Source organism: Poecile atricapillus, chromosome 2 (assembly GCF_030490865.1).
Source record: "Poecile atricapillus isolate bPoeAtr1 chromosome 2, bPoeAtr1.hap1, whole genome shotgun sequence".
NCBI classification, from domain to species: Eukaryota; Metazoa; Chordata; class Aves; order Passeriformes; family Paridae; genus Poecile; species Poecile atricapillus.
In genome coordinates this window covers 52,673,445-52,690,506 of record NC_081250.1, presented here as the reverse complement: position 1 = coordinate 52,690,506, position 17,062 = coordinate 52,673,445, and the positions used below count along the sequence as shown (strand labels likewise).

Sequence of the window (17,062 nt, the reverse complement as noted above, 5' to 3'; positions counted from 1 at the left end):
GAAAGACTGGTTTATTGTAATGGTTTGTTGTTGTGCATAGATCAAAGGAGTGGTTGATACAGGCATTAATACTTGACAGACTGCTAATGGTACCTACCTGCCTCACTGCCTGAGGAGGCTAAGAGGCTGACACTTCATAACACATACACTCTTAAAGAAATACAGATGGAGGTAAGAAGCATGACAGTCTAGCAGCAGTGAATGAAACAGGACATTTTTAATGTTCTCTTTGCTGTGGAGTGGGGGTCAGCCACCATGGGCAGCTGCAAAGAACCATGAGTGAGAAGAGCATCCTTCCAGCCCTCCTGGGTTTTGCATGTTTATTATCCCCACGAGTTAATGCAGTGCCTGTCTTATAGCTGGTACAGTAAGTGATGCTGTGTGTCCTGTCCCTTCCTACCTACAAGTGTGGGGACAATGGTATTGACAAGTGAGAAAGGGGAGACAGGCCTTGAGAATACAAAAGGATGGGGAGGAGAAGAAGGTGTATGGTTGCCTGGAATATGGCTATGGCATGGGCTGTGATGTGAGAGACATGGCACAGAGGAGCAGGATTGTTGCCAAAAGCTTGGAATAGAGGGAGGTAGGAGGGAAAGTGCACACTGCTCTTTCAGGGGATGGCAGTCAGCAGAATCAACAGAAGTTTTACACAGGTCATGGTGATAAATGGCTTGTGGTGTGTATGGATCCACTCGTGCTGCACAGGAGTGTCTAGGCAAAAAGAGAAGCATGGATGGTGGGAATGCTATATGCATAGATCTGGAGGATAAATCCTTTGATACATACATACATGATATGTATGTATCATACATACACATGTATTGCATTTGCAAAGATTTATACTTGTATCTGAAAGGATGTTAATATTAAAAACTTCTCTTTTGATATCTGTGCTTAGCTGCTTTCTGTTGCCTCTTTGTGTGTATACTTTATGCATAATAAGCTATGCCTGACACCTGTGTAATACATTAGACAAGTCTTTTCTTCTTGTGACTGGTAGCAACATACACTACAGACATCACACAAGGCTTGTTTTCTAGTAAAGCAGTTGTCTTGGTGGAAGGTGTAATGCATTCTTCATGGTAGAGAATGGTAGGATTTTTATAACTCTCATGTAGTATAAGAAATTAAGAGTGCTTTCCACAAAAAAAGATTCCTCCAGTTTCTGAACTTTGGGGAAGAGATATGGGAAATCTCGGACTGCTTCTGAGCAGTGACTGAGAAATTATACCTGACAGTTCTGGGAAACAGTGTACATTACTGGATATCTTTTGGAAACTCATATTTACTCTACGTCATTTCATTGTTAGTCTCTTAAATTGTGCAGAATATCTTCACAGCTTTTCCTGTAAACCTCTGCTATGTTTACTGGTATTACATTTTTTAAAAAACCTGCACATAGAGTGCATATACTACACCAAGCATTTTATTTTCTGTGCTCTTTCTCTGGATATACTGTCTAGTTTACAATTTTATAGCAGTCTACAAAATCAGACTATTCTTAGGTAATCAGGTAGTAGTTTAATATATTTTTTTAATTTCCCATACAATTCTATTTTGCATCCATTAATGCACTTAGAATACATATTTTCTGCTGCCCTCAGGAGTGCTTTGCCCACTTACCTTTATATAATACAAAATTTTGCAGCTTGAGAGGTCTGACTCCTTCCTACCTAACCTAACATACCTGACCTAGGATCCCAACAGTCACTGACTCCTTGAAAAGGGATAAAGAGAGGTGGAACTGAATTCTATCTGGGAAAGCCTTACCTGGGTCTCAGTCATTTTCACAAGGAGCCTGTCCCTTCCCTCTGAGTACTCAGGGAGTCTTGCATTCCTAAGTTGGGTGGCTGAAGTACTCAGAACTTAAACTGAATTAATCTGGACCTCTGTACACATTGATCTTTTTCATGGACAAAGTACTTGAAGAACGAAAGCCACTGGTTATAAAAATCCATCAGGTAAGTGGTGTGCTGTGCAGAACTTGAAACGGGACATCCAGTGCGGTCAGGGCTTCTCAGTGGGAGTATCAGGGGATCACCTCAAAGAGCAGCAGTTGTTTCAGCCTGTATCAGAGAGGAGCGTCCCTGTTCTTAACCTCCTCCTTCCTGAAAGCCCCTTGGATTAAGTAGCATTCCTGGGAGGCCAGCAGAGTCCTGCTTTGCATAAATGTGAGAATGATTCTTGAACAGAAAGCCAGTGTGGGACACACAGCCTTTCTGAGACAACCCTCTTCTTCATCTAGAGTGATGATTGTTTACTTTAAAAGGTGGATTAAACTGATAGTAGTGCCTGCTACAGAATGTTTGGTTTTCTTCCTTCCATGATTGTTGTCCATAAATACTGTCCTTGGGTTTGAAATGGTGAAGAATGGAGGCTTTTAGTCTTTGCCACCACAGTCACGAGGACTTGTGTATCTGTGAATCTGGCACAGTCCACACTGGCCTTTGTGGACATGAGGATGCTCAGTAAGAGGGTAAGAGTGGGTGTGTTGTGCTATATTCAAATGCTTTATCTTGCACCTGTTAAGAGGTAGTCACTGTCCTTCCTCTGTCTGGTACTGCTGTAGACTCCTCTGCCTGCTTCTGGGTGTTTGAAACCAATCAAGTAAAAGGTATAAATTTCCTATTATGTGCATCATAAAGCATGAACAAAGGTGAGTATTGTGCACTTCGGAGTATTTGACTGTATATGAGCAGATGCTAAGCTTACTTCTTTCATTTTGTAGTGTGTAAAGAACAGAGTGAAGCTGTGTAATGTTACTTTGATTAAAGATACTATCATGTTGACCCTATTCTAATTTCTTTATAAATATCTTTCTGAGATTTTATATTCAGGCCATATTGCATATTGCATATTTTCCTATTCTTGTGTGCTTGAATATGTCCTTTAAAAATATTGGCAGTGTTTTCAGATCTTTTTTCTGTAATGGGTAAGTTTGATGGCTGTTTCTCATCCCCTGCTGTGCTAAACTGCTGAGACAAGACTGTTTTTGCTGCTACCGATTTAACAGAAAATAAGAAATTAATTTTGTACTTAGTTGCATTCCATTGCAGAAACTTCCTAGTTCTTTATGTAATGAACTGTGAGTGGATTATCACTGACTCAGTGCAAATGTCTTGAACGTAAGATTGTTAATTGCTCTGAGTTAGACATAAAGTGGAGAAATTTGGCGTCAGCTCATGTAAAACTGGTAAAATGTCTTTTTTGTTGTTATTTTTCAGAAAATTATTTGGTTTATGTACTTACAGGAGTACAAATCTTAATGTGATATGTGTGTCTCTTATCACGCTCTCTTGGGTTCATCAGTCTTTTGTAGTACTTTCACAAAGAGATTTTCTTTCTTTTTCTGAACCCCAAGAATTTCCTTCCAAGCACTGCCCCATATTCCAGCTTCTATCTTCTTGTTCCCAGGAGGTTGTTTAAGTGCTCTCAGAAAATATGGACAGCTCTTAGTTGTGCTTTTGCTCTGTAGATGGTAAGAGTACCCTCATTACTGTGCTGCCACTTTTTTCTGCCTTGTGACTAATAGGCCTGCATCAGGAATCAATCCCTCCCGCTAGCACCAAACCTTGCCTGGCTGACCTTCAGGCCAGCCCTTTCGTTTTGATTCTAATTTGTGCACTGATTTGCACATCACTGAAGCAAAGTTAAATGTAAGAGGATACATTAACATAGCACTACAGCTGGACTGGAAATGCACAAAGGTCAGAAAATGGAAAAATGAACTGTCTAATAACATCCATTTGCTCCGCTGCTGATGTATAATGGCTTTGATTTCTGATTAGTGGTCATTATAGGCATATATATATATATATATATATGTATGTATATGTGTGTGTGTGTGTGTGTGTATTGTGCCATAGATGTGCAATATTGAGACAAGTGCTGTTAAAGTTCTCTAGTGTTTCTATGGCATGGACTCCTCTGAAATGTTTTCAGCTTTCCCAAGAGTAGAAGTTTCATCTATGTGCTCTGTAATATCTTGTGGGGGAAAGGGTGTCAGTAGACCATGTAAGCCTGCAACTCCCTTGGGCTATTAAACGATTCCTTTGTAGCACTAAGCAGCCATTCCCGTGCCTCTAAAATAAATGGACCGGTGCTACAAAGTTCTCTGTGCTCTCCAAATCCTTTGGCTTCATGGCATTCTCCAGTCCCTAGCTTCATGACTTTCATGTTGGGTTTTATGGTTAAAGGAAATCAGATACTGGATGGTATGGAGAAGACTTTGCATAGCATTTTTCACTCTAAGCCCTTGTTTACTGGACTTGGCTGTAGTATAAGCTATGCTTTAAAAATCCTTTTTTTTCCCTAAGCATTATATTAACAATTCTTCCAAAATTCAAATGTCCAAAGAAATTATTTTCTTTTTCTCACAGGATGATAAATTAATAGTTGAGATAGGTGGCAGTAGGTTGATGGAAGGTGGTTATGATAGCTGAAGCTGTAGCCTTGATTACAGCTTACTTTTGATCTGTGTTCTTTCTTACCTCTGCATTGCCTTGCATTTTGTATAGTCAATTGTACTGCACCCACAGTGATGGAAAATGCAAATGTTCTCATAGTTAAATTTGCTGCGCAGGCACCATGCGCTGTGTTGAGGACTGTCTCCAGGCAGAAAGAAAGAAATCAGAATATTTAATTTGCCTTTTCCTGCCTCAGAGTTTGATGGAGGGATAGTGTAGTTTCCCTGAAAGCAGCTGAGTGGTGGCAGCTAAGGGGCCCTCAGGGCTATGGGTGGGGAGAGCAGATGGGGAAGAGATGCCTCCACAGCAGGCCTGCAGTGGAGGTGAAGATGAGAAGGTTCCTGTGAAGAGCAGGAAGCAGATCCTGCAATAAGTAGCAGGGCAATAAGTATTCAGGGCTATGGAAAGTGAGAGAGTTTTCTCTGAGGAAAGACTTTACATTGCTGAGTTGAGTGCAAGGCTGGAGGGGAAAGTCCTGCCCTATAAGGAGAAGCAGCAAGATTCATTATCATATACTTTTGCTTTCACCCAGTTCTTTTATTCTTCCATGCAACAGAGGTGAGTTTCCTGTCCTTCAGAACTTAGCAGTTCCAATTGATGCTCTAATAAAACAGTTTTACATGCCGATAGCCCTTTCAGCAGCCTCACCTTCAAGTTAAAGGTCTTCCTCAAAGCTCTGGCTTGCAGATTGCCATTGCATCATCTTTTGATGACTGTAGGCACTGTTGTTTTCCTACTTGTTTTTCTGGCCCAGCCCTGGGTATTCATACCTGGGCTATAACTAAGCTTTCTAAATCTTTTTAGGTTTTTATCTCACCCAGCTGACCAAATCTTTCATTCAGGCTGTTGCCTCTTTGCCTACTGTTCTGTTAGTATGATATCTTTAGACATGCTCTCACCATCTTGAAAGCTGGTCTGAAGAGTTCTGCTGAGGTAATTTATCACTTTCACCACACTGCCCTAATTTTTACTTTTAAATCAGTCTTAGCTCCTTCATGTCTTTTAAAAAACAGATAAAATGGAAATGACAGCTAAAAACTTACCAGGAGGGCCTTAATTTCTGGTAGAGCAATCAAGAGACTGACTCCACATCTGATTTGCCTATGACATCAGACTTGACTACTGGCATATTAAATTTTCAGATGGATAAATGTGCTGTGTCTCAAGTTTCCCATCACAGAAAGCTATCTCATTGTCTTTCTCTGCACTTGTCCTTGAAATGTGGGTTGCAGTGATGCTTGCAGATATCTGAGTGACTACTTTGAGCCCACTGTCATGGTGGCTAATATTGTCACCTTGTTCTCTTCAGTTTCTTCATCTGCCAGGGCTCCAGTGATGGGTTGCATTTCAATCATATTCTGTCTTTGGTATGAGCAGTGAAAGTCCATTGTACCATAATCCTGACCTGCACAAATACATCTTCCAACAATTGGAAGTAAACAGTTATCAGTTAAAGTTTCTGGAAGACAGCTCTTACTTGTCTGAACAGGGAACAGAGCTGGATCCTTGCAGATGTTTAGCTGAGATCTATCGCTTTTTGCTAAAGCATCATGGACTTTTCTGGCATGATTTAAAATAATCCTAAATGAAAAAAAAAAATCAAAATCTCTATCATTAAACCCTACAAACTTGTAGGGGACGCTTCCATGGCAGATCTAAATCCTGTGGTGAAATTCAGCTAGCAATAATGGTGATAAGCCTCTCAGCCAGAGGATTCTTGTCTCAAAGAGGGAGACAAGTACTATTGATGGTACATTTTTTTCAGGTGGTGAAGGAAAAGGCTCTGGTGACAACAGCTCTGTGCTTTCTGAATGCCAAACAGCAACTGGGAAAGAAGAGAGGTGTGAATGAGAAAGGGAGAGAATGTGGGAAGAAACTGTGAAATTTTTTTTCTTGGTATTTACTGATTACAGGTTTTCTATGTTTATATTTTTGAAGGCAGTTTTCTTTACAGTCAGATCTCATCTGTTATTTCCTTTAGGCTGCTCCTTCATACTCTCCCTGTTAGTATTGCAGTTGGATTTATATGGGAGGAACAAAAAAATAAATCTTCAGTTAATTTTTATGGTGTTTATTTGCATTAGATGGACTAAGTGAGATAGCTAAATGGCAAACTGCTGCTCACGGATAATCCTCCAAGTATCTGGTTTTGGGTAGGACTTTCATGTAGCTGGTAGATCTTTAGAGACAAAGCTTTCCTGAGCTCTTTGAAAATCAGAAGTGAGGGGAGTGAGTGGGAAAGTGAAGCCTGGGGATCATTTTCTGCAGAGTATCCCTGGGTAGAAACTCCCCTGCGAGGACTGACTGTAGAAGCAGCTGTGGAGTGACTGTTCTGAGGCAGAAATGAAGAGGTGTTTGTTGACAACCAACATTTGGCCTTTCTTTTTTCTTTCTTTATGATTTAAACTCTATACTAGAAATTAGTATTTAGTGTAGTGTGTGTAGTGTACACACCTCTTCAGGAGGTTTGAGTAAGTACTAATCTCACACCCCTAAAAAAGGGTTTAAATTTTTAAAATATATGATGTATCCATGATGGATCAGATTGCTTTCACAAGACATCAGGAGGATGTCTTTGTAGCTTTTTAAGCTGCCTCACCATGGCTGGGATTCTATCACCAGGGCTTGGGGGCTTTAAATAGTTACATAGAAAAAACAAAAGGCTGGTAATAAAATGTGGAATAACTTGTTTTACCTAACCCCTTTCCTACTTACATATACAGCCATGCTTGTATTTTGATGCCATTATTTAATCCAGATAATTTTCTGTGACTATTGCATTCATTTGGGTTTTTTCTTTCAGTTTGGGGATTTTCTGGAAAAACAAGAGACTTGGATTAATGGAGAATTTGGCCTTCTGGGTTCCTTTAAAATTATGCTATTTGTTCCATTGGCATCAACATACAGGAAAACAGGAACTTACAGAATTCAAACAGAGTGATAAATACACCATTTTTATTGAAACTGCTTAAAGTCATGCTGAAGCTGAAAAAAAAGTGTTTAAGTCTAATTTAATTTTAAGGTATGCAGTTAATTAATACTCTACATCCATTAACATTCAAAAATGAAAGTATCTGCAGAACCACTACTCCCTGGAGTAATTTGTCATCAGAAATAAAACGTCTGCCTTTGAACTGAAGTAGCTTTTGGGTAGCACAGTGAGCAAGGGAACCCATGTTAATGATACAGACTAACCCAGAAGAGTGAACTTCAAGTTTGTTACATTGATATTTCACAATTATAAAACCAATTCTAGTTATGTCAGATACTGTTGTGACAGCCAGTGCCATCTTTGCTAAGTGACAGAAACTACCAACAAATTTAATTTACTGACTAGAGCGTGATTGTTTGTGTGCCCGCTTGCGCATCCCAGATTAGAAAATGTTCACAGCATGTTTCTTGATAAAAGAGATGCATTTTCTCTTTACATGGTATTTTGGTCTTTATACTGTGAACTCTCTTTCCAAACAGTGAATAAATGCAGGAAAAGAAGCAGCAAAAAAAGACAGGATGAGATGCACAGCAAATGCAGCACAATGCCCTTCCCTTCCCTTCCCTTCCCTTCCCTTCCCTTCCCTTCCCTTCCCTTCCCTTCCCTTCCCTTCCCTTCCCTTCCCTTCCCTTCCCTTCCCTTCCCTTCCCTTCCCTTCCCTTCCCTTCCCTTCCCTTCCCTTCCCTTCCCTTCCCTTCCCTTCCCTTCCCTTCCCTTCCCTTCCCTTCCCTTCCCTTCCCTTCCCTTCCCTTCCCTTCCCTTCCCTTCCCTTCCCTTCCCTTCCCTTCCCTTCCCTTCCCTTCCCTTCCCTTCCCTTCCCTTCCCTTCCCTTCCCTTCCCTTCCCTTCCCTTCCCTTCCCTTCCCTTCCCTTCCCTTCCCTTCCCTTCCCTTCCCTTCCCTTCCCTTCCCTTCCCTTCCCTTCCCTTCCCTTCCCTTCCCATCCCTTTTTCATTATTAGCTTCAGCCTTGTAGCCCTTTCTATAATGTCTGGCATTCCCAACAGAGCTATTTTTGCTTATAAACCCTGTTTAATGCAGTAAGTGAGGATTTGGGTCAGCGGATTGTAACTGTTGTTGGGCAGTGTTTGCAAAGTGATAGCATATTCTAGGGGTGCAAACATGCCTGCTGAATTTTTTGCTCTCTATACAGTTTCTGTGCAACAGAATCCTAAGATGCAATAATAGGTTGCTTAATTATTCCCCCAAAACCAGTATTAATAAAGAAAATATTTGGGTTTTTTTCAGGACGTACTGTTCTTCTGTGCTACCACAGCCTTAATAAAGGCGGCGTTAAATAACTGCTTGGCTGGACAAAGGAGCTATGATTTTCTGCCACTTAATTTGTTTGAGTTCAAAAGGACGATTTGACTTCTGATCATGTGAAAAGCATTTCATTGCATACTGGAAAGCTGTCTGGTTTTGTGTCTAACAGACTTGACAGCATGGTTGGCAACAGACGGATAATGGAAGGCTAATGAATAATGAAAAGCTGAGTGATTGAAATAGCAGAGCTGCAGGGAGAGAAGAAGGAAAGCTGGGACAGAAAATGGAAAAACAAGCAGTACAGAAGTCAGGAATAACTAGTATTTTGATCACTATCAGAGAATGTCTTCACATCAGAATTTAACCCAGTCATAACTTAAGTATTCTCCATCTGCCATCTCACAAAAGCTCTTAATTCATGCACCAAGACACATTTTGTACAAGTCATTCTGCTTGCCTTGAGGAAGGGTAGGTTGAAATGAAAATATTTTTCAACTGCTAGGATGATGACTACTCCACAGTAACCTTCTCAATTGTCATTAATTTTCTGGTGCTTTCATAAATTCTTACCTGAGCGGGGAGTGCTTAGTATCTCACAGTCTCCTGCGGAAATCTGTACCAGATCAGAGCTGTAGCATTGGAAGCATTGGAAGCTATCAGCTGTACAGAGGGACATTGTCACACATTTTTTGTATTTATACTTCTGTGAAGACATCTCTATTTTTGTAGCAGGGTTAACTATGTTTTCATGGTGCTCACTCTTCAGATACCCAGCAGGGAGGAACAGCTCCTACTCCCTGCTAATTGGTCTCTCCAAATGAAATGTGGTCTCTAGAGTTACTGCGTCTTAAGAAGGATTCCTCTTCAAATGTAGCAAGAATTACTAGGGCTAACACTTAACTCCAGGTGTCAAAAGTGAGAATATCTCTGATATCTCTGATATCAAAAGAGAGTGGATCTCTGGCAGTTTAATAGTCATGGTGTTTGTGTCTGGTTATGTCCATTAACATGGAGGAAGCCAGCTCCTATTAATTTCCTTAGACTGCCAAGCTCAGTTGTGGCTGAGCTTGGTGGTACAAGGCTTGGTCTTACACTTGCTTTCACGGTAAGAGTTACAGGGTGGGAGTTGAGTTAGCACTGTTCTTGATGCCTCTTTTCGTGTCTCTTTTTTGCAATGGTAAATGGAAAAAGGTCTGCTGTTTTCTTGCTGTAACTTACTACTTTTCCTGAGCTCTGATATCACTGAAAAATTAATAACACTGTAAATACTATCCTTTCTTTTTTCTTCACAGAATCTGTACCAAAACAGGTTCCTGGGCCTGGCAGCCATGGCATCTCCATCTAGGAACTCACAGAATCGGCGCCGGTGCAAAGAGCCTCTCAGATACAGCTATAACCCTGACCAGTTCCATAACATGGACATCAGGAACAATTCCCATGAGACAGTCACCATTCCTAGGTCTACCAGTGACACAGACCTCGTCACTTCAGACAGCCGGTCCACCCTGATGGTCAGCAGCTCCTACTACTCCATCGGGCATTCACAGGACCTAGTGATATACTGGGATATAAAAGAGGAAGTGGATGCAGGGGACTGGATTGGCATGTATCTCATAGGTAAGTCCCTTTCACTCCTTCCCCTTTGGATTCCTTGCTGCTTTTTGTAGTTGTAGGCATTAGGGTAATGTGGGCTAATTATAGTAGTGAGCTGATACAGCTCCTTAAGTGTAGTCTAAAAGTGGGTTTATATATGACAAGAATTTTTTCTGCTCCTTTCTGAATTACTGGTTGCAGTCCTTGTGCTCACTTTTTCTTCAGAAAAGATACACTAAGGCTTTCTGTTGATGGTTTCTTGACATTTCAAGATAAATTCATTTTAAAGCCTTTTGGATGTTGGGAAAATACCTCCTGTATTAAGACAGTATAATATTTTCAGGGTTTCCTCTTGAGAGTCCTTGAGTAATCTGTGACAGATGAGAGGTTTTACAAGTCAAGAATATGAATCATTTAAAAACCTGTGAGAATGCCTTTTTCTCCATAGCCACAGGATATTTTGTTATGAACAATAATTATAGACTGAGATGGTCTGAAATTGTCCCAGAAAGTTTTGCTTTTTTTGCCTTTTATTGTGTATTGGAAGCTATATTGAGCCATGTACGTTAGCATATTTTTTTGGCAACTCCATCTAGTAAATCCAGCTCCACATAAAAGTAGTAAGAAATGGTTTCAATCTACTTTTACCTGATTGTTTCGGTTCAGTATAAAATTAGCTTTTCTTAACCTGGTTTGGTTCCTATGGAAATAGTCCTGTTGCTGAGACTGGAGTTTATATTAACTCTGCTCTCTGGTAAATTTTGAAAACGATAGATCAGTTTCAGACACATTTCTCTGTGTATTAGGGGTCTTAAAAATGTAACGTTCTTAAATGTTTCTTGAGAACCAGTGACTTTGTAAAGAATTGGTGCCCCCACAAAGGGAAATGTTGGTAAATTGCTTTCCTTGTCTATTTGGAAAGTATGCCTAGAACTATAGTTTAGTTCTAATAGCACTGTTTCATCTTGCCCAGACAGAGAACCAAAACCAGATAAAGCATGCAATGTTGTGAGATGAGGTTTTGGAGCAAGCATAGGGGACATAGGGAGCCATGGTGTTACTTAAGTGCTTTAGTGGAAAAAAGAGGGCTTGGCTTCACGTAATGATGATATTGGGGACACAGAAGTTGGTGACATAGGGGATTATGTGAGGAAGTACTAGATAGCAGGTATGAGCATGTAGAAGAGCCATAGTGGCAAGGTGTTAGGCATTGGAAAATAACTTCAGGGTATTGAAGAGTCTGTCAAAAGTGATACATGAGGGTGGCTATTTAGGACATGGAGGGAAAGGAGTGGAGGTTACAGTAAGCCAAGCTGCAGTACTTGTTCCCATGAGTACCCCATAAAACGTCATGCTTTGAAAAAAAAAGTAGTCTTCTGAAATTTAAATACTTTAGGAAAGAAACAGAAACTGGATTTAAAACAGATGCCTTGAAATCAGTCTGGTTTGTTGGCCTTAACAGAAAATTACTTTTGTTTACAGTTAACAGTTAAGTTTGAAGTGAAGTGTTTTGCTGAAATAGATGAGAAGACACAGCAGCCCCCAGCACTGGGCACTAAAAAATACTGTACACCTATTCTGAAGTATTGCAGGCAACTCATGGACTCTTGCCTCAGTGGATAGAGGCAAAGTATTCCTTCTGGGGGGTCTGAAGTCAGCAGAAAGTACATAGGGCTGTTTCACGCTGACTGAACTTGTTCAACCAGGTTTCACAGCTCTGGCATCGCATCTGGGGCTGTGAAGACACACTCCAATTTTTATTTTGTTGTTTTTTTTTTTTTTTCAAATAGGCAACATGAATACCTAGAAATTTAACTGGGCAAAATAAAAATGCACCCTGATACTCCTGCTTAATTTACCATATCAAACAGGATACATTGCCCCACACACCCCAGTAAATTTTAGGTGCAGATTTTGAAGTGTATCCTTGCCCCTGCTGGCTGAATGCCTGCTGTTTATGACAATAGTCAATGGCTCATTCTACGGAACTCCTCTGCCAAATTAAAAATGATTAGTGTGTCCAGTCCCCAAGAAACCAATAGCTGATCCTTGATATCTTTGAAGGTGTTTTGTCTCCACTCTCTCAGGTCCCCACTCTAAATAACTGAGGAAATAGCAGACAGAAGCATCCCTTATTCCTTTTTTTGTCTTCACTTCCCCTCCTCCCACTCCTGCCCCCCCTGCAAAACTCATGTAATATGAGATTTGGTTTGGGTTCCCTTTAAAGAACATGGAAGACTGTGAAGATCACGTGGGTTTTAGAGTTTGTTTGACTCAGAATCTACAAAGGTAACTGGCACTCTGTCTGTATCCACATTTACGAAGTAGGGTGAACCAGTAGGTATGGGTCTGTAGGAGCAAACATCTGATGAAGGCCTTTTTGGGGGCTAGACTTAGAACAGTTTCCATCTGGCAAACTGAATGCCCTTGAGTTGTGTATCAGTTGATAGTGTATCTTTCAGTTTATTTCTGTCAGAACAGAATTGAGTTCATGTGGCTGTATGACAGCACAGTCTCATGGTGGATGGTGGGGTAAGGACAGTAAGAAGGGTCAGTACAAAACACCTTTCTGTTCTGAAATAAAGCACTGATGCCTTCTGTTTGTGACCAGTTTGTAGGGGTGGGAGATCCAGACATCTCTAATGGCTTAGATTTGTGTCTACATTTGCACAGATTTTGTGAGCCTGTGCTCCTGTTAAGAGAAGGAATGTTCCTGGCCTTGTGGGTATGACCTTCACAATGTAAACTGATCTACAACTATGTTTTGAATTAGCAGCCAGACTGGAACAAGAGAGCCAAAGAAACTATGAGCTTTTCCCAGTCTGCTCAGGAGAGGATTAGTGTTGAAGCCTATTATTATCACTCGTCTGGCAACTCTTAACTATTGCAGTGCTGCTGGTCATTCTAGTGTTTGTCTCATTTTAGTTTGTGGACACAGTCCAATCCTTTCTGTGATTGTTTGGGCTGGTGAATTTGGAGCTGAAAGGTTGGAATGTAGCACAGTGTAGTGTTGTGGAGAGTCATAAGTACTGGGAAATTATTTGCATCTCAGGCTGTGTGTTGTAGTTTTTCTTTAAGCCTTGATGTTGGGAGCATTGGAGTTGTTATTTGTTATTTGTCTTGTGGGAATATCCCAGGAAGGGACTGTGCAGAAGCAGAACAGAAGGCAAGTCTACATGGTAGGAGTTTAATGGTTGCTATTGTAGTATTCTAGGAAATATGTTCAAATAATTTTGTATGAGTGTTGGTTTTGAAATGCATAAAACTTACTCTGTTTTCACCACTACTGCCATCATTAAAAATTTGATGATACCAAATAAACTTCAGACCTCAGAATAACGGTACTTCATGTCTGGGGAAATAACAATGATATAAAAGGCTTCCAAAAAAAAAAAAGAAAATGAGCAGAAGTCATGTATCTAATATGCTTTCATACTGGGGACATTCTGGGGTGCTATTCCAAAGTTAAAGTAGTCTGAAAGGGATGCTGAGGGAGTCTTCCCTGTGTGGAAATTCTGTCTGCTTGTTCCTCTTTTGAAGAGCCACAGGTCCTTTTATCACAAGATATCTGTTCTTCTCCCCTGTTGATCCATTTATGCATTCCTTAGGGTGGCCAGCTGGGGAAAAAAGCAGTTCTTGCAGAAGCAGGTAAGAACTTTATTTAGCACTGGATATTAGATGTAACATTTGCTCATGGTCTCAGGAAATGGACAAAGCAGCCAGTTAGTCTCTCAAAAAACTGTAAAAAATGGTGGTCATGTGTCTCATGGCAAAAAATACTATCCACCCTGAAGCTTCCTGAAAACATCCATGCACATGTACATGATTTTTATGAAAGGCCACAGAAAAATTCCTTAGTTGAAGGGAGAATAGTAAATGTTGACTCTTAAAATATAGATGTTATTACTTCAGGACATTTTAAGGTTAACTGTGGAAAGATGACAAAAAAATATGTCAATTGGGAAAACAAGCATTTCTTAAGACATACTATGCCTTCAGGAACAGGAATTATATTTCAATCCTGCTAAGCTTGAACTCCAGAGATCAGAATCCAGAGATGCTCTAACTTCCCTTCTATACACTATCTATCAGCTCTAAGCAATGCAGAGGAACCTCTACATTCTGCAACAACTCATCTGAAATTTGTGTTTGTCTTCTCTCAAGAGAACTATAGTTTTATGAACATTTAGCAGTTTCTCAGAAACAAATCCACAATCAAAAATACGTGTAAACGCTCAGAAAGAATTCTCTAAGATGTTTGAACATAACAAAGCTTTGTTGCTATTTAAAAGTCTCTGGAATTAAAGTTTTCTTTGCAGAAAAGCTGTTTATAAAGAAAGGGTCCATTGGAAAAAAAAAATGAAACTAAAACAAAGTTATGAATAATGAAGGAAAGGTATATTTTTTTAAGTAAGGAATCTCATTTAATGGCTACTGTGAGGCAGCTGAAATATTTGCAGTTATTTATCTCAAGGCTTTCTCTTTCTCTCTTGTCTCATTTGCTATTGCTATTTGCTACAGTATGAAGCCCCTTTAGATAAATTAGCATGGACTGCTGGCAGCTGCTCGTAGATAAAGAGCTATCTTATAATTACTGTAGTGGTGTTTTAGCTGCTACTAGATTTCACTTCTGTCATCACCTCCATATCTGATGTAAAGAAGCTAATGAGAAATGTTTAAAGCAGACTTTTGAAAAAATCATTTGCTCCAATGTCTGTGCACACTGATGTTAGGGGTCTATCAGGGCTAACATTATTCTTTTCTTACCCATCTAAAGTAGGCTTTCTTTCTTTCTTTCTTTCAACATCTCCTTACATGAAAGAAAAGATTATTAAAGGCTATTTATTAAAAATATCTTTGTACACAAATCTTGGACGGTCCAATTTCCTGTCCATAGCTGGCTTTTTCCAGGGTAGTTCCTCTCAAATTTATATAAGTAGAAATGTCTTCACCTGATTAGTGACTGAAGTTTAACTTTACAACTTTTTTCCTCCTGTTTCATCCTGCTGTGTTATTTCTCCCCCAGAAAGGCAATTCACCACAATCTGATAAATCTAATAATTATTGGTTAATAGACATTTAAACATTTGTTTAAATATTCTCTGGGTTGATTTAGACTTAGATGGCCTGTGTTGCTGTTTTGCTCACTGAGACAAGTGGAAAAATGTACATTTTCCTGCCATCGGACTTGGACAGAACTTCTTTGTGCAGCTATTTTACCAAACATCCAATACATACAAGCAGAAAGTGTGTCAGGGTTGCCAGCAGAGATGTAAAATATTAGAAACAGCAATGTGCATATAAGACTGGGAGTTGTGGGTGTCTTTGTTATGGGTCTAATCCCCAATTAGGCTCTTTCTCTCTGTGTTGGGATGGTTGCTCCACCTCTCTACTTCAGGTACAGCCATCTATAAAGCAAAACTCTTCACAATGTGTCTGCTTAGAGTAAATTTTGTTGATATTTGGACTTGTTGTGTCTGGGGTTCACCCATCTTTCCAATCCTTTTATGGCCTTTGGAAGAGAATTTCACTGTGGTCTCAGGGCTCTACCTCAGTAGGTCATCTTGTAGTTGGGTCTCTTGCCAGGCTGGGGATGGCAACTATGGCTGGCTGTGATCACCTCAGCAAGTTAAGCTTTGCTGGACACCTGCAATTCTGCTCCCTCTGTGAAACATCAACAGAGGTTCCCAGTGGCCAGGCAGCTTTCACTAGGCACAGCACAATTTATTTCAGGAACAAAAAGTGTCAGAGGAGCAGGTATCACAGGCCTTGGCAGATATATTAGTGCAGTGATATCAGTTCTTTGTTCCAATCTGGTTCGCCTTCACCTGGCTGCTCTTCGATCCAGTGAGAGTGATTTATCAGGCTGAGTCATTTTTTGCCTTTCTCAGTTCTGTATCTGCACCCCTTCAGCCAGACAAAATCTGGATATGCTGTTTACAGACCCACCAACTGTGACACGAACACAGTTGGCTTTTGCATCTGATTCACCCCTTTACAAGTAGATACAGTCAATACTTAAATGCAAGGGTTTCTGAATATTCCTAACACATATAGCTTCTGACATATCTTCCCTTTCATGCTTCCAAGGTTCGGCTGTCATTTGTGCCACGTCTTTTCCTTAAATATGTTTAATATTTGGTAGAGGTGTTTACTATGTGTCAAGGATTCCCATTTTCATGTATTACTTCTCCATAAAATAACAGCCCTTATGAACATTTTTCTAAGTGAATGGGTAGAAAAGAATTTTCCATTGCAACTATTCATGCTGAATATCAGGAGGGGGAAATAATGCAGACAGGGAGTACTGCATCCTCATGCCTTCTCAGTGATTTATAGGGTACTTATGCCTGTGGATAAAACTGCCTCTGTGCTGTGCAAGGATGGCCCATATTGCTGTATAGCCCAGACTTACAGTGAACTCAGTAGTGATCACCTCCTAAAATATTTTGGAATAAATCAGTTGGGGATGTTGGTGCACCAAATCCCAGATTTTGGCCTCAGTCCTGCAAAAGAAGCATATTTGATGCAGCACATTCAGACCATTGACTGGATAGAATCAATCATGATTCAGAGGACAGAACAGGCATAAAATTCTTGGCAGGATAAGGCTTAAAGCAGAAAGATTTGTTTTGGAGAGGTTGTCAAGCCAGCCATGTGGATTTTGAAGGTTCAGCATATGTTTTTCTTCTCTTAGTTTTCTGGTTTAGAACTAAAGCCTTCCCATTCCTTAGTGTTTATAACACAT

At 40.2% G+C, this 17,062-nt stretch overlaps 1 protein-coding gene across 1 annotated transcript in view; it reads left to right on the top strand.

Annotated features, from left to right (window-relative positions):
- The window catches only part of HECW1 (HECT, C2 and WW domain containing E3 ubiquitin protein ligase 1), a 247,895-nt gene that overhangs the window by 75,660 nt on the left and 155,173 nt on the right, over positions 1 to 17,062 (top strand). Inside the window, exon 2 of the mRNA XM_058831790.1 lies at positions 10,014 to 10,338. Coding sequence (XP_058687773.1) covers positions 10,014 to 10,338 — 325 coding nt within the window. The remainder of the gene's footprint in view (positions 1 to 10,013; positions 10,339 to 17,062) is intronic.